We start from the raw sequence: 18417 nt of genomic DNA on the forward strand, positions 1-18417 counted from the left end.
GTACAGCCAGACACTCGGTGTAAGATGACACAACGGCGCTGACGACAGCCCATCTGTGACAGCTCTTCATTAGCTGAGACGTAAGCTCACACGGTGCTGCTCAAAAGGGGGTCTTCACACAAACTTCTGTAAAAATGTCCTGTAAAATTCCTGTACCTAACGTACAACCCCATTCCACTGATGGTTGGAAATGTTTTTAATGCAATGAAGAGGTTTCATGCCAAAGTTAGGGGACTTGGTGTAGAACCTGCTTGTTCCAAAAGCATCTTGACAGCGTGTTTCAAATACACACAGTGCATCTCGAGAAGCCCGATTTACTCAAGTGTTTTGTAGTGCTGCGAATGTGCTCGTATTAGTTAAAACATTCATCTGCTAATCTCAAGCTGCTGACACGAAATACAAAGCTTCGCTGGCTCTGAAGCAGATCCACCACCGTGACAACACCCAGCCAATGTCCAAGCAAAGACAACAGGCAGTTCTGAAGTGTCAGCGAAAGGTGGATTTCCAGTCTAAGCGCAAGGTTATGTACCAGGACCATATACTCTTCCAATATTCTTAACTGAGCAACCTGCACAAGCCAGGCCACAGGAGGTTTATCAGATTGCTTCGAGATTGCTACGTGAGGCAGCAGAGTTGCCCGATGCTGATGTGCCGCGGCGTTGCAAGGCAGGTTTCCCCTCGGCGCAGCCACGTCTCCTACCGCGTAACAGAGGGCCGCAGGAGCTGCTGCATCAGAACGGGCGGCGGTAAAGCAACTACGTGAATTCCACAGGCGGTTGCTTTTCTTGTACCTCTTCTTCTTTCAGTCTCTCAGATACCATAAAACACGAACATGACTGGTTTTGCCCCCCGCTGTGCAACCTACAGCGTCTCCCCCTGCCTGGCCCAGCAGTACCACTGCCAGGGGAACGGCAAACAGGAGGGGAGAGAAAAGCACGCTTCCAGGAACAGGAGGGGAGAGACCAGAAATAGGGAAGAGCAAGGAGTCCAGCTGAGAGGGATACGAGAACAGGGAAGTAGCAGCAAAGAGCAAAGCAAAGTGGGGAACACCCACGAGCGAGAAGACGCTGCTCTCTTCCATGCTCTGTGCTGTGCAAGAGGAAGTTTAGCAAATGCTCTGAGGAAATACAGTATCTTTGACCCATAAAAAGGCAGACCATCACCGAAACTTGCCAGAAAGAGTTATTCATTCCCTCTTTTACTACCAAAAACATGTGCTTCATAGATTGCGGTTAAGCCATTTTTGCAAGCACAAGATACTTCATTTATTATTGGGTCTTGCATATTGCTTCCCATAGCTATCTGAGAGAAAGCTCCTTCTGCTGTGTAGTGTTTATTGGCTACATGTAGTCCTTTATCTACTAATTGCCAGCCATAGCTTTTAAAGAGCATTCAGAATTTTAAAGGATGTAGCCAGCTTTGATTAAAAATTTAACATTTTAAATGAAGCCACACAATCTCATTTATTTCACAAATGCTTGAAAGCAGCAGCAAGTCACCAAGTGAAATTTCAACTGCAGCATCTGGAGAGGAATTAGTTCTGCTTTAGTGTACTGTAAAGCCTGGTGATAAGCAGCACTGGCTGAAGTTACCATGGTACTACATAAACCACACGACCTTTAAGTTACTGGATGACCAGGGCAGTTGAATGGTTGAGGCACTGATCTGACAAGACAGGCAGTCTTAATTAAAAGGAAGTTACCAGGCACTCCCACAAGACAATAAAAGAACAATTCCTCCTACTCCCAAACAGCAGATCTACAGGCTTGTAAGTGATCCCCAGGGAGCATGGGGAGGGTGGCTGTGGCAGTGCTCAAGGCTGAAGTCTGTGGATTTCAAACCTCGGAAGGACGGACATCTCACTGGAGACACTGTCTTGAGAACCAGTCTCTCGCCCACCAGCACGGCAGCCTGTGCAGCGCAGTCTGTCAGACACTGGACCACAAACCCTACAGCTCTATTTCCCAAACCAGGATCACACGCGTGGACCCACAGCCTGGTCACTGGCCACACCTGCTTCACCTGCAGGCCTGCCCCCCGCTTAAGCACGTTGTCACAAAGGACCCCAGCTCCTGCACACGAGCAGCACACTGCACTGAAAGCACTGAGAACTCCCTGTGCAGAACAGAATGTATCACCACACAAGGTACAAAGCTTCTGGAAACTGTAGTCTGATACTTACAGGTGACAAGGTAAAAAAAAACAAAACAGAAGTTAGCTGGCACTGGGATATACATGGTCTCTGTGAATAAATACACTCTAAGTAAAAGACCCACCAGTGAAGGTCCAATGAAAATAAAGCAAGAGAAACTCAAATTACAGATGCCAGTGACAGCCACAGGGGCTCTGATTTTTTTTAAGTTTTATTTAATCAAAGTTAAGACGTGAATAAACATAAATACAGCACAGATACTTCAGATCATTCTTCATATTTGAGTACAGACAGACTGATGGATGTAATCCCAATGAAACCTGCAGTCAATGAAGTGCATACAGCCTTCCCCCCACACACACAAAAACAAAAAAACAATTTAAAAAAACCACGCAGACAATCTCAGCACACACTCTCATTACAAATGATTCATACATAAATAGGTAGAGGGTGCAAACAAGCTAATATGCGAACATGTATAACCCCTCGTTAATGGGAAAAAAACAGAAGCAGCCATAATGATTAAAATACATTCAGTTACTGATAACTAGTTGTGCCATACAAGGCATTATCAAAAAAAGGAAGTTGTGCTGCAGAGAAAAGCTATATACAACAAGAAAATAAACTGCAAAGTTAACGCATGCATGTTTTATCCTGGAAAAGCACAGCCCTCCAATATTTTCTCACGTTTGTTATAAAAGCCCTCTGCACTCCACTAAAATTAAAATGATCTTAAAGGATAATACTTGTAAAGTTTACTTAAGTCTTCAGCCACAGAAAACTGCAATGAAAATAAATGTTCAGAGTCATTTTTCAAAACAAAAAACAAAAAAAATCTATTCATCTGATGACATGCATGATTAAAAGGTCTAGGCAAGATACACTGTTCTACATTCCTGATGACTAAGGAAAAAAGCTCAAGTCAATTTAATCTGCAGATGGTCAGAGGATTTTGCATTCCAGCAGAAGCAGCAGTTCAGATCTTCTGGATCTTTTCCCCAACAACTACAGGATTCTCTTTTCTGATTTTCTCAGCAGCATCGGCTTTGTAATTGTAAGAGCAACTGTGTACATCTGAATAACGGTGCATACCACAATAAACGTTTCCACACCGACACTCAAACCCTGTGGACACAAACAGTAGCTTAGATATTTCAACATTCTTAATTATACTGGTTTGTTTTAAATCCTGAACATGTTCACTCACTAGCAATAAATTTCAGTCACCAGTGTCAATCAGCCAAAGAGCCTCTGCTGCAGAAAGCGTAAGAATCAGAAATAATACATTTTTAAGTGGTAACAGCAAGATTTGGCTTGACCATTCCTTCCTACCACATGATACACTAGCACAAAATACACCCCTAGAGACCTCCCACTCTTTTTGTTTATGAATCTTCACCCCACAGAACTTCAGTTTTCTCAGGCCCTTTCACTGAACCACCGCAAAGCTGGTGAGTGAACAGCAGCAAACTATCATCTGATTCCTAAACAGACTTCCAGAGGGAAGTATTTTGAATTATGAATTTCACTTAAAGACAGGAAGCTGAAAAAACAGAGTAATACATGAATGACTAAATCTAGTAAGAATCAAGCTAAACACACCTTTGGCCACGTTTTATCTTAAATCAACAACATGAAGATGACCATGCTCCATTTTCCCCTTAAGAGAAGAATCTTTCAAAGGTCCAAAGCCTAAACAAGTCTATCTAAGAAAAGTGAAATCAGAATTTCTTACCAGTAAGTCCAACCTTCTTCCTGCACATGAAACAACGATTCTTTTTCTGTTTTGGTTTGTCAAGCAACTTGTCTTGTTCTTCAGGTGTAGGCTCTGCGTTCTCTGACACTGAAGCTAACATTAAAAAAGTTAATATGAACAATGGAAAAATGTCTGCCTCTCTCCCCTTCCTCTGTTTGAGTCATACGATAACCTAATGTCCATGTCACGAGTTTAGGTTCTGGGGTCAGCCATTTTGCTGCAGCTCCCATGTCTGCAGTGTAACGGACTCTCAGTAGTGGTACTGGAACTCCTTCTTTCTAGACCTTCAATCTAATTTAATTAGAGAATTCACTGACTGCTCAAAGTTCACAGTACAAAAACATCATAAAGAAACAGAATAATTACAAATTCGGTTTAAGAGTGAGATTCAGTGTTGTCAGATGTGGGAAGAGAACCTAACACCAAGTGTTTGCCCACCAGAGTTACTAGTCCAGTTCCTAAAACCGGCCTGTAAGCAGCACTGTAGTTATCAGGATCAGTTGAGTAAAATACTCCCTTTCAAATACTGAATGTACATTATGTTTGCTGAAGGCTGGAGTACTGAGGCCACACCAAATGCAGTGTTTCAGAACAATCTCCACTGCTGTGACGCTGCTGCTCTTGCACACCTGGAAAAAGCCTGCACAAGGGCTGGTCACACTACCAGGGGTGAGACACCACCAGCTCAAGATGCACAGACTCACAGGGAGGAAGCACACTATCCTGAAATCCAGAAAGAAGCAGGTAAACACCTCATTTTAAAGACAATTTTGTCAAAACAATTTTCAATCTACTTTAATATTTGCTCTTATCTGAAAGAGACAGGTTACAGGTTGTGTGGGAGAATTTAAACAAGTCATGGTAGTATTTGCCTGACCCAGGTAAAAATAGAAATTGGCTGGTTTTCCTCGAGTATTTGCACATTCCTTACATTGCAAAACAGAAATAGAAACCAGAAAACCCAACTTAATTTCAAGAAGGACTAAGAGCCAATCTCTGCCTACCAGCCATTGCTAGACCACAGCAGGACAAGTCTCCAGTAAGGCACACAGAAGCCAGGAGTATTTGCAGCAAAGAGGCAGAGAAGGAAAGCAAGCTCCAGCGGGGAGGCATGTCAATGGAAGCAGAGCTAGAACCAAGACTGAAGAAGGGGACACAACAGCAAGCCCAGACATTTGTCAGGAAAAAAGCTGCAGGCATCTCTGTGCAGCTGGACTTTTGTTAGGCGAAGACTGTCAGATGCAGTTCTGTGCCAGCCAACTGTTATTCTGCATGACATTTCTGGTGGGGCTTTTTCCTGTGCTGCTATTCTGATGATTTTTTTTTTTTTTTAAAGCAAAGGGCACTTTCCACTTCTGCAGTGTATCAAAAGATCGTAGTCTGTGCTGAGCAACATCAACGGGTAGCAAAATCCCTTGACCACCAAAGACTTTGCCCAAGTGGACAGTATATTGCGAAGGTTACTCTAGCAAAGATACTGTTATACATGGTTTATTGAGTCCTTTCAAAAAAATCACTATCTGTTACCAGCAAAGCTTTTCTTTATCCTGAAATTCATAAGAATTGATAGTTTGCCAAAAAAAGTCAAATGGCTTTAAATGGCTGTTAAAAGGCATATTTCTGTGTGGACAGATAATATCCAAAGGTTTGCAAGATAACAGTCAAAAGCAGTAAGGATCTAAAGATGCGATAGAAGTATCAGAAGTGGTAAGACTCACTCAAAGGAACTCCTGCAGTGTTCTGCAGAACAGACATTGCAGTGTTTATTAATCCATTACGAAAGTGTCATGCCACGAATTAGTGTTTAGCAGCTAACCTTCTCAAGTTTGCACTTCCCATTGTAGTAAACCCCAGTTACCTCGATATAAGCTTTGCTCAAAGCCTCTGTAACTATTAGCCAAATTTAGGAAAAACTGGCACTGCTCCCTGCATAACAAGGCTCTCCAACACATATATACATTTTCTTTGTGCGTATGGCTCTCACATTATGAAGGTTTAAAAATATTTAAGGGCTGCTGTTCACTGTAGAACTGAGTGGGAAGATTTGTCTACTGCTGCCACGAGTCACTTAGTAGATACAGTAGTAACCACAAGTTTTAGATGTCAATTCGCTTTTGCGCAGAGATTTCACTCAAAACCCTCTATGAAGACTATGAATATCCCAACCACTAGGCCACCTTGTGATGACAGAGTGCCGGTGTCTAGTGCTCCATCTATCAGCAGCAGAAATTGTGATGAGTGCAACAGAAAAGCCAGGTAAGATGCAGTACCACCCCATCCGGAGTTCACAAGAAACATGCTGCAGCCCTCCCAGCCACCGCACTTTGTCTGGATTCCAGCATGCTGCTGCCTGCTTCGCGTGAACCGACCCCCTCCCTTCCCCAGCCCCAGCTCTGCCGGTACAAGCTGTCAACTAACCAAAAAGGAACAAAGCATGAACACACGTTCATTTTTCTGGAGCTGACAAGTTGGGCTGAACGCTAGAAGTTCCCTGTTCTACAGAGAATGTTCTTAGCTGATCAGAACAAGCAGAGCCTGGATTTCCTCCCAAAGGCAGGAGCCTTTGCTACTGCTTTGCTTGTGCCAACCCTGCTGCAGCTTCAGCGTACACTGACCGTTGAAACAGCACCCGTGAGATAACGCTTGCTCCAGCCCTCGCATCCCTGCGGGCACAACGCAGAACTCCGTGCATTCGCTGCAAGTCTCCCAACACCTCATCTATTCTCTCCTCTCTCCCCACTCTGGACATTTTACATTTATCACCCGCATATTACCAGGCAGAGCTGCTCAAAGAAGAAGGTTCCTCATTCCCACAAGAGGATTATTAACAGCTACCTTTACCTCTTAAGTGCATCTGACCAGACCTAGGAAGAATACCCACTCCTCCAGAGGAATGAAATGTAAAGTTAATCCTAAACAGAAGATCCCTACTTACTAACATCTTAACACTAAGCTGAAGTAACCAGCCTAAAATACACTGTTTCAGTGTTAGGAAGAGGCAAATTAAATAAAAGCACACTTACCTATAGAATCTATTTTTACATCTTTCTTGTCAGTGTTTCCTCTCTCCCTAGGGCATTCAACCAGTAAAACAGGATATCTTACATTATTTTCTACACTTGTATCATAATCATACTCTAACTCCTAGCCCCTGGTACTGTCACAAAAATCTGAAGTATCCATCAATTCCTTTCCAGTTCTGTATACTGAGCTAGCCCTGACAAGGTTCACTGAAGTTGATGCTATTAGTTCAACAGCACTCACCTTAGGTCCAGGCTATCTCCATCCAAAATTCTCTAGCAATCTAATGGTTTTAGTATCAATTTTTTTTAACTTAGTCAGCAGTGACTGAATTTTTAAAGCTGTTTAACCTCACAAAAATCCTAGGTGAGTGCAAAATCAGGTGACTTCATTGAAACAGCCATGCACTTTCTAGCTAGTTAGCGAGGGAAGTTTTAGTAGTCATATTACATGACTGATTGCATTTTGCAATGCTAATATATGGACCTCTCCAATTCAGCAATGAGTTCAAAAAATGAGAGCAGCTGTTTTGGGTCTCCAAAGTTCTCAGCTTCAAAGAGGCTAAAAGCTCACCCATTAATACAATTCATACTTTTAGCCCTATGTTCCCAAGCTGCAAGAGCTCCGTAACGTATGTGGCAGAGCGCTCCTGCATTCCCTGACGAGTTTCATTTACCTTTAAAAACCTCCCTGAAATACAAAGCATGAATTCTACCTGGATGGTTTGAAACTCCTTAATCCTAGCGAAGTGAAGCGCCTCTTTACCCACCTGCAGGCTTGCTGGGATGCAGTCCCATTAGTCCCCTGGCTAACAAATAAGGAATACGGAATGGCTAATCCTAACAGGGCTGTAACATTGACCAAAAGGTACAACAGTCCATGAGGCAATCTAAAATTACACAAGACTGGGAGGAGTAGTAGACACACTGGAAGGCTGTGCTGCCATTCACCATGACCTCGACAGGATGGAGAGCTGGGCAGAGAGGAAGCTGATGAAGTTCAACAAGGGAAAGTGCAGGGTCCTGCACCTGGGGAGGAACAACCCCATGCATCAGTACAGGCTTGGGGCGGACCTACTGGAGAGCAGCTCTGCAGAGAGGGACCTGGGTGTGCTGGTGGACGACAGGTTGACCATGAGCCAGCAGTGTGCCCTGGCTGGCAAGAAGGTCAATGGCATCCTGGGATGCATCAAGAGGAGTGTGGCCAGCAGGTCGAAGGAGGTTCTCCTCCCCCTCTACACTGCCCTGGTGAGGCCTCATCTGGAGTACTGTGTCCAGTTCTAGGCTCCTCACTTCAAGAAAGATGAGGAGCTACTGGAGAGAGTCCAGCGGAGGGCTACGAGGATGAGGGGACTGGAGCATCTCTCCTACCAGGAAAGGCTGAGAGAGCTGGGCTTGTTCAGCCTGAAGAAGAGAAGGCTGAGAGGGGACCTTATAAATGCTTATAAATATGTCAAGGGTGGGTGTCAGGAGGATGGGGCCAAACTCTTTTCAGTGGTGCCCAGCGACAGCACAAGGGGCAATGGGCACAAATGGAAGCAGAGGAAGTTCTGTCTGAACATGAGGAAGAACTTCTTCCCTCTGAGGGTGATGGAGCCCTGGCACAGGCTGCCCAGGGAGGTTGTGGAGTCTCCTTCTCTGGAGATATTCAAGACCCACCTGGACGAGCTCCTGTGCAGCCTGCTGTAGGTGACCCTGCTTCGGCAGGGTGGTTGGACTAGACGACCCACAGAGGTCCCTTCCAACCCCGAACATTCTGTGATTCTGTGAGTTGGAGAGATGCTCAAAATTGAAGAGAGCTGCTACAAAAGCTGGATTGTACCTTAACGCATTTTGTTTTAGGTCACCATTAACGATATGCTCATTGTATTTAGGAACAGTAAACTTAAAAAAACTCAGTATCTATTGGCCTCTACCTAGCGTCTGGGCTTTTTGCAGCGTTCAGTACCTACAAGCATTATGACAGTCACTAAATGTAAAAACTAGATTTATTAACGTATTTTGTAGTTTTCCTCTATTTCTATTGCAACGCATAAATCCAACGAAGACAAAGAAATCTGAACTGCCCTTCAGGACTTTTATCCCTTTGTAGCTTTAGCTTGTCTGCAAACTGCAAGGACCACGTGCACACAGCTCAAGTGCCATTTATCTGTCTGCTTTACAAAATGGTAATAGCAATCTAAAAGCTTAACTATTCACCCAGTCTTTCATCCACTGCTATTCTAGCCTAGTAAATTTTGTTAAACAGCAAGTTAAGGGGACCTCAACTATATATACAACCACAATAGACTGACGTACTATACAAGTAGCACAAAACAATTTGCTCCAGAACAGACATTCCAACAAAGTAAGAGTTTTATCAGAATAAATACTGAACAAACAATCAAAGCAGACGTAATTTCTTTTTCTCCTCCCCTACCCCAATAGCTGTAGCATTATAAGCAACTCATTCAGGGACCAACTCAGAGTTGTGTGAATTTTTTTTTTTTACATGCTACGAAGCCAGACAATACTAAATAACTGATTCACATATTTCTATTACGTTCTTGTCAGCAGCCTAAAATTCAAATTCTGAATGATGTGGGGGAAAAAAAAACCCCACACTTTAGGATGCACAACTGTGACAACAATTCAATGAAATCCACTTAGCATCCATTGTAAGCTGCTTTCTTTACAAACTTACTCTTCGGAAACACTACAATTCCTATGGTTTTCAGTTTCGGGACAGCACAGAAACAACTCTTCAGAAAATGAGGCTGACCCTGCCACAGTGAGTTATAAATAGGGATTGTAATTTAGAACTGCAATTTCATGGTGGTGGTGTTCTTAGTTTAGAAATCACTACGGTACAAAGGACAGGACACAGGACACAGCTGAGTACTCTAACCACCTGATACAGGCTGATCCTTGAAATACACACCGTAAAATGCGAAAACACGCCTGAAATCAAAGCTTCTAGTTGAGAAACCTATCTTAGCTTTTCATAGGGAGAATTAGCTTTAGAGGTGGAGAATTAGAAGGAGCATAAATTTATCCAAATGCGTAAGAAGAGAGACATTCCTCTGAAAACTTTTCACAGGCCCAAGCCACCACATGGCACAAGCACCAAAGATTATTTTAAAATAAAGCACTCCTCCCTCCCTTCCCCCCCCCCCCCAGTGAAAAGACAGCACATGCTGCAGACCTTGGGTTTCAACTTACAGCTAAGCCAAGCAAGTAAGATACCTATGTAAACAGCGAGACTAATTCAGGCACTGGATGGAAGGTGAAGAATCATGAGACTAACAGGAAGAAGAAAAAGAGAGGGTAGCAGGAAGCTCAGCTTACAGCAGTTGCCTTTATATTCTCTGATATATGCCACGTCCCCATCAGCGTAAACCTGCAGTGCAATTTTCACGTCCCTGACCGAGGCATTCCACTTCTGAGGTTCCCAGCAAGGGATGTACCTGCATGGGAGCTGGGTGGCAGCCGGCATGCAGCACAGCCCCAGCCCCCCAAACTGCAGAAAAGGGATGAAAGTAGAGCCATATGTGCGTTACTCCAGAGGCGTATCAACTAAAAATCCAGGTCACAAACCTACCTCTGCCGTGCAAATACACAGAACTTAAGCACAAGCCTCTTCAGCACTTGCTCCTCTCTCCAGCTGGGTAAGGCCAGACATCACGGATTGGTGTTAGGAGCTCGCCTTATGTGCATTATCAGAACTAAGGCAACAAGAGCTCTCAGCTCCAGAAAACAGACTAAATAGTGGGCATTACAACGTATATCTAGAATGTATCTTTTTAAGAGTAAACTCGTTTCTAATAATTGAGATCTCAAAGGTGAGTACAAAATGGCATTAGCATTAAAACCTTTTCTCCAAGTTTTACAGACACTGTTTGTGTGACCAAGGAGGTGGTCTTACTCAGCGTAGCAGCTGAATAACAACTCTTCCATTCCACCCTACAAAAAGGGAGAGCTCAGGTTGAGAAAAGTATCTGAAAAGCAGAACTTTGGTACCAGAGGTACAGTGAAAGAGCTTATATTTAGCATCTTTAAGTGGAATTACCTGTTGCATTTGTGGAAAACCTAAACTCCTCTGTTTAGACTAGCCTACAGAAACATAACTCTACCCACAAAACCCTTTAGCCATGTCAGCAGAAGTAAAGGCAAATACTTACTGACTTACCTTTAAATACTTTTTATAATGTCTACGGATTACAAGTCTGAGCAAATTTTCTATGCTATCTGGCATTTTTGCATTTTTCTAATAAATACTACTAAAAATCTTTAGTTTTAAGCTCTGCATGCCTGCAGATAAAAAGTAATTAAAAAAAAAATCAGAGAAAAAAACTTCACGTTGCATCAGCAATAAAAATTTTAGGCCAATACAGTTAAAATCACCCACTCAGCCATTTTCCTTCAAGCACCGAAGTTCATGGTTTAGTGATTTTATACTCGATCAAGTGAATTTCAGTGGGTCAAAATATTACACCACTACAGTTCACAGGCGAAACGGGTTTTTTTTATAGGTGTTTCACATTTATACATAATTCTAACACTGTTCTTACAGTATTTACAACACCCTCTAACACAAATAAGCTCGTAAACTTCTGTGATATTTGCTGCAAATGACTACTCTGAGAAATAACAGATACTCAAAACTCTACTTACATGTAACAGCTATAGTATAAAGACAGAACAGTACACTGATTTATGATGTGCATGTCCAACACCAAGGAACACACTTGTTACAGCAGGTACTAAAACCACCAGTTAAACACAGAAGTTTTCAGTTTAAGACTTGCCTTTTAAGAAAAGAAAGTTTATCCTTATTTTGCCTTCCGATTTCACAGAAAGTTTGTGTTTGAGAATAAGCCATCTCTTAAACAGGAATGTATTAAGAACAATCAAAATCTTAAAAACATTGTTAAGTTCTGTCTCTGAAAACTAGACACCAACCTTGCAAATCTTCTGTCTCAGGTACTGTTTTGTCCACAGCCGTACTATCCGGTTGGGATGATGCTACGGATTCTGTTAAAAGTGACTGACTTGACACAGGGCTGAGGGGAGCAAAAAAAAAGTTACATTTTTTATGAGGCATGTCCATGTTCTATAGAGCATTCCTGAAAGAAATACATGAGAGTACATCTTGATGAAAGAACATGCCAGAACTTTTCACTCTGAAGTTGTTTCTGTAACCATTTAAAAATGCCACAGTGTCTACTGGACAACCTGAATTGATGATAAAGTTAAACATGTTTGCATTCATACTGAATGCAATAAACAGGTTCAACTATAAAAAGGGAAAAAAAGTATTCTGGGTTAGTCTGGCATACCATCCTTCCACACAGAAGCAACAATGCAACATTCAATATGCAAGGATTTTTATAACATAAGTCAGCAAGATAATTGTAGAGGAGCTACTTTCGGCGTTCTAGTGATACGAACAAGAAAATTGCAGCATGTCAATGTTTCCAGTAATAAAACTTCTGCAGCTGTACACAAAACCTCTTAGATTTTCACACTGTAAAGTGATGCTGGCCAAACTTCCCAACCTTGTCAGCCATACTGGCTAAAAACTCACAGATGAACACCCTCCCTGGACAGTTATTGGAGAGAGATTCAACACCAGCAGTCACTTGCAGCCAAACTGCTCATCCAGCAGCTCTACTGTGGAATGAGACAGAGCTGAAGTCCCAAGCGAGAGGGCGTACCACCCCACGTGCCCAGTTCGTTTCTCCCTTTCCACTTAGGGATGCACTCTGAATCTGAGAAATTGTATTATCCAGCAGCCCATGAACCAGCAAAGCCCTACCCATAGTCCATGGCACAACCAGGGCACTGGTGTCTCAACTTTAATTGCCAAGAACTGCATGTAGGTCTCGATCTGCAGGTTTGGTCACCTACAAAAGGGGACCATCGATTTAGTAGATATTTTCCTCAGAGTATCATAACTCTGAGGTGTTACCAGAAACTGAAGTTGAATCCCTCCTTTTATTTTGGAGAAAAGAACAAGTGACACTGATTTTTTTTTTTTGATGCACAAGTCTAAAAGCAACTCATCTAGTCATTTCTCCCATGACCAGTAATCAAACTAACAATAAAAAAAGTTGGTTTTTTTTTTACTCTTTCATTGTATTATAAAGGTTGTGTGAGAAAAACCCAAGGCACTAACTGGTTCATCTCTGTGCATTGACCTGGGTGAATTTTTTTATTTTTTTTTTTATATACACACATACCAGAAGAATTGTAACAGGGTAAGACATCTATTTTCTACCCCAATTAGAAATCCCAGAGTGGAAAGACCAAATATAGCATCAAGCACGGCACCTAGCGCTCAGTTCATATGCAGGATCCAAGCATGAGATAACACCTCCTATAAAAAGCTGAGGAGCATAAAACACAGTCTGAACAGAATCAGCCAACAACTGATGAAATCACCCACAGCCTGCGTTTTACTACATTCCGATTTTTAAAGGAAAGTCGGAACGACTATTACTGCAAGATAGCTTCCATAGCAAACACAGCAACATTTTCCACTCCAAAAATTCCCAAAAGCACTTAAGCCACTGTTGGTTATGTCATTCTACACTGAAATGCAGCCACTAAACATAAATAAATATTTAGCTTTTACAAATGGAGAGCACTTAGTAAGTCTGAGTGATTCACAAGAGGACATTATGTCTCCTTGAATAATCCTGTTGGAAATTATTTGTTTAATAAGAAGTCAGTGCAGTAGCACAACTTGTACTGAGATTCAGATCTTTTTCCCCTGTTCTACCATGCTCCACTTTTCGAAGCAGCTAGTTTGTTAGCACATTATCACACATTTATTTATAAGAGAGCTCTAGTCAATAACCTTCTGCCATTTTACAAAATCCTCATATTTCTAAGACGGAAAGAGCTCTCCTTTGGTAAAGGTACAACCGACTGCACATTGTGCTAGTCAGAAGACTAGCCAGACAAACCTCTGCAGAACAGCGTGAAGCTGGCAATGCTCCTATTTGAGAGTAAATTCTTAAGATGAATTTGCATTTGAATGCAAGATGTAGCTAACAGGTCAGCTACTATTTACTGTGAGATCCCATGCTTTAAAGTTAGCAGTTAAATCTTACATATTTTCCTAATCCAGGTCCTAGCATTTAATTATGCCTTACCAGTACGCTTCATTTAATCATCTTGATACAGATTTTTATGTAAAAACATATAACAACAGACAGAAACAGCTCACCTTGGCTGCACAGATGGAGTCGATGTAGAATCTAAAGTTGACTGAGTTTCCTGGGCGCTGCCTTCTGTGCACTGAACCGGTAAGGACTCAGTTATACTACTGACAGAAGGTGCTGGAAGGAAGACACTAATGTAAAATGTGTTACACTACTTCCTGGGATTACAAAAGTCACACAATGCAATTACTCTTTGACCCCCAGAACACCAGCCAGGAAAGTAATTGAATCTCAGCCTATATCATAATGAAACATAATTTTACAAAAAGAACAACAAAACATATTTCTACCTGAAGTCAGGAGAAACTACACTTAAAAAGTGTCTACAGCCGAATCCTTCAGCATCAGGCTGCAGAAATTAAATACCTGCATTTTAAATGATTTTCACAAAAACTCCCCAAGCTAAATGTTATCTCTATTGTCAGTAACTTCAGGAAATATACGTTGGTATTTTTTCTGCATTTTTCTATCTTCAAATTTGAAATGCTCAGATTAATATAAAAGGTATCAGCAAGAGTCTACTTCTGAGCAGATTAATCACAGCACAATTGTATCACAAACAAACACACTTTCATCCAAGTGCACTCCATAAGGTCAGATACTTGAATAAAATTGTTTGAACTAATGCTCCTACTAAACTTTTCGTATTCAGACATGACCAGGAAGCCAGCTGCTGTCCACTGTGTCATTCTGGGTTGTTCAGACAGAAGCACGTTAGCGCTACTTACCAGGAGGGCTAATTCTACCATTACTGTTCTGCCTTTGAAGATGTTCTTTGTAGCACACTGAACACATGCCATTTGTACGAGGGTTCCCATAAAATCCGCAACCAGTGGAACAAAGCATAGGCACTTGGCTACGGTTAGTTTCTTGAGCCATTTTCCCTTCTTCTATCAACCTGAAATTGATACATACAACCCAGTGTTTAGAGGCCTGAGAAAACCCTTCTTTTACAGTTGACATTTGAAAGTCTGGAGTTTCCTATAGCTCAGCAAAAAGATCTTCTAGAAAAGATGCCTTGTGAATAACTCAATGCCCTTTCCCAAAGTCTATAAAGTCTGTCCGATAACACAAATACAGCCATGTGTATGCTTTGCATGGCCTGTACATACAGACCCTTCCAGCCCCACCACTTTATGGTCAATATATAGCCCACAGAAAAGTCATTTTAGAAAATACTGGAAGTATTACTGCTTCTAGTAGTAAGTTAAGGTGAGGTAGAGGAGGGGGACACCTATGCTGAACTCTTCTTGAAACTTGAACACCTGATACTGTGAACGAGAAATATAAAATGAAAGACAAGCATGGTGACATGCTTACTTAGGGTATAATAATTATAACTAACAATAGTCACATGAATTTGCAAGTTACTACTTAGTCACTGCGTCATTAGTGAAGGACAACACAACTACTTACCACAAAACCTGTATTATGATTTTTCACAGGCAAAAAGAAAATCATCCTTCCAATCAAATGTATTAGAGTAGGTGCCCATACCTCCCGTACATCAATTTTGTGTGAAAATGTCTTAAAAATGAGAAATAAGAGATAACTATCAAGGCAACTCATATAACATCTTCAGATTTAGTTTTTATGAACACTGTGTGGTTTGTATATTTGTCCCTGCCTTGTGAAGATCTGTAAACCTTCTTAATTCTTTTTTGTACCAGTTCTGAAAGAAAAAGAAAAGCTTTTCATTAAGAAACTAAGTATCTCAAGTTATCAATTATTTAATCTGAGATCAGCATAGGTCTATCATCTTCTACTTCCTGATTAAAAATTATGCTGAAACATGGATAATTTCAACTCTTGCATGTCAAACTAAAGCTAAGCCATATTGGGGGGGGGGGGCGGAATCAGTCTTTCAAATAACATCCATATGTATTTCAAAAGCAAACAAAAGACAATCCAGAGGAGAAGGGCTTTCAAGATATTGGAATACTTCACCAATCACCAAGTTATAAAACTAGATTAAACCACAGTAAGAAGTACACCAGGGTAAAAAAAACTTCTTTTCACATAAGGTGTATTTGAAGCCAAATACAAACAAGTTTCCCATTATTTTGTTTTTAGACAAATATCTTCATCTCCTCTCACATCAATACCCATTGCATTTTGTTTTCATTCCCCCAAATCATATGAAATTCATAGCTTCACAACCCAGAAGTTTGCTTTTGAGGTAATAGCAACAAAGAAATGACAGTGAAGTCTTCTGTTCACAGCACTAAGGTACTCTACTCTAAGGATGAGAAAGTATTCAAGATAATACAAGGAAGATGTACAGGCAGGAAGACAAAAAAAAATCTCTGATAGTATCTTATTCAGCTTCAACCTGCAATTAAGCTTATTTCAGCTGTTTGACTGCATTCCCCCACCCCAATACAGAAGCATTTGCTTTCGACATACAAAGCCCCCATTGACCTCAAACGACAGCTAAATTTGATTTTGCTGAAGTACTGTACTTGTAGCTGAAAGAGTACTTTCATTCCTGCCTTTCTCCAGACAGCCCTTCAGAATGAAACTGCAAGTAGTGCATGCGGGAATTCAATTCTTATGCTGGGCCCAACATTCAGTGAAGCCAACCCAGGAGAATGTAAATGAACATGAGTCTTCTGTGCTTTAGTAACTCAAACCAATTTAAAGATGAAACCTGAAAGACTAATTAAAAAACCATGTTGGACAGAGTATTTCAAACGATTCAATGTCACACTACAGGTATTAATTTAGGCAGCAGCACATTGAAAGGTAGTGTGGTAGGGTTCTTTTAAAATTTACCATGATTACCTTTGTTCAACAGTTAGCTTCAAGCAGCATCAGCAACTCAATGACAGCACCAGTTACTGAAAATTTTCTTACTCCCCAACACAGCTGTTGCTGAAGGGACCAGGTGCTAACACAATCACAGCATAACAATTTTTAACATGTACATAAAAAAGTATACTCCAATTCAATAAACAAGTTATGAAAGGTGCACAAAGATGCCCAGCAGAAAAACAAGAAAAGCTAGACAGAGTTCCAGCTAAGCCAGTTCCTGAGTTCATTAACCAGTGGATCCTGCCACCAGCCAAAGCACAAGCCACTGGCATGAAGCTCCAGAACACTTAAATCTCCAAGGGGAAGTGCCATGGATTCTTCTGAAGAGTTCTAATAAAAAGTCACAGGAAGCAGAAGATCCTTCATTGGTTGCTGATATTTGGGGAATAAAATGGGGAAGAGATAGGATCAAACGGATGCAATGTTATGAAGTCAAATGAGAAAAGTTGAACCAATACAACAGCTTGTTGCATTCAGACGGGGGCAACTGCACACACTCCCCCACACCAGCTCCAGTGCTCAGCTGGACCCTCACTGGAGTGAGGGGAAAAAAAAAAGGTCCATCACCACCACTGAAAGTCTTCTGACAGTTCAGTGAGCTCAATCACTTCATACACAAAAACCAAAAAGAAAAAAGCACCACACAGAGTTGGGAAAAACTCTGGACCTGATGCGCAGGATAACATGCGACCAGGAGGGACACCACACATTTTAGCAGCCTGTAAGCTGCTGGGATGGCTGAACTGATCTACCGGAACTCTAAAGCCACAGAATGCCAAACCAGTAAGCTCTTGCTCCCCAGCTTCTCACTCCCTCTCCCACGTTGTTCCCTCCCTCTCAGTGCTCACACACACTGAAGTCAATCAAGGAAGCAAACAAACTTAGAAAAGCAACCACTCCATCTTTTGCCAACTAGTTTTAACACAGACTGGTTTCCGCGCCTGTGTTTGTCACATGTGCCATTTGGGCACAAGAGATGGGCTGTCTAACCAAAGACACCTGTGGAACCACTTGTTTCAGCAGCAGAGCAGGCTTAATGAATTAGGAGAACCAGCAGCCAAAAACAGGCATTGAAAATCTAATGGAAGAGACATCCAATGCTGGCGGTTCCTTCGAACACGCCTCTCCTGCACACATCCACCGCTGCCAGAGGGCAAAGGCCAGCATGACACAGCACTGCGCCTCGGGGACTCTCCTTCCTCTCCACTCGGCACTGCAGGAGTGAAACAGCTGCCAGCGGAGCAGCCCAACGCTGTCCCCACCTCAAACACAAACAGCAAAAGATCACTGAACAGATGTTTCAGGGGGAGGGAAGACCTGCCCCTACCCCAGTTCTTGGCTCAGCTTCAGATGATTTTTCTTTCAAAACCGTCCATAATTCCTCATGCAGGAAGATCCATAGTATTGCCGAGCCCAGCCATCCCACACGCCAGTAATGGTGGGCTGTCACTGAAATTGCACCCTCAG

At 42.0% G+C, this 18417-nt stretch overlaps 1 protein-coding gene across 3 annotated transcripts in view; it reads right to left on the reverse strand.

Moving 5' to 3' along the window:
- Positions 1–2316: 2316 nt before the first annotated feature.
- ZFAND6 (zinc finger AN1-type containing 6) overlaps positions 2317–18417 on the reverse strand; it is a 37881-nt gene continuing 21780 nt past the window's right edge. For all 3 annotated transcript variants that reach the window (XM_075431315.1, XM_075431316.1, XM_009943754.2), the window contains 5 exons: positions 14865–15034; positions 14142–14253; positions 11870–11970; positions 3888–4001; positions 2317–3277 (listed from right to left, as the gene is read on the reverse strand). In XM_075431315.1, the coding sequence (XP_075287430.1) occupies positions 3129–3277; positions 3888–4001; positions 11870–11970; positions 14142–14253; positions 14865–15015 (627 nt within the window). In that variant the 5' untranslated portion in view covers positions 15016–15034 and the 3' untranslated portion in view covers positions 2317–3128. The remainder of the gene's footprint in view (positions 3278–3887; positions 4002–11869; positions 11971–14141; positions 14254–14864; positions 15035–18417) is intronic.

This window comes from Opisthocomus hoazin, chromosome 10 (assembly GCF_030867145.1).
Source record: "Opisthocomus hoazin isolate bOpiHoa1 chromosome 10, bOpiHoa1.hap1, whole genome shotgun sequence".
Taxonomy (NCBI): Eukaryota; Metazoa; Chordata; class Aves; order Opisthocomiformes; family Opisthocomidae; genus Opisthocomus; species Opisthocomus hoazin.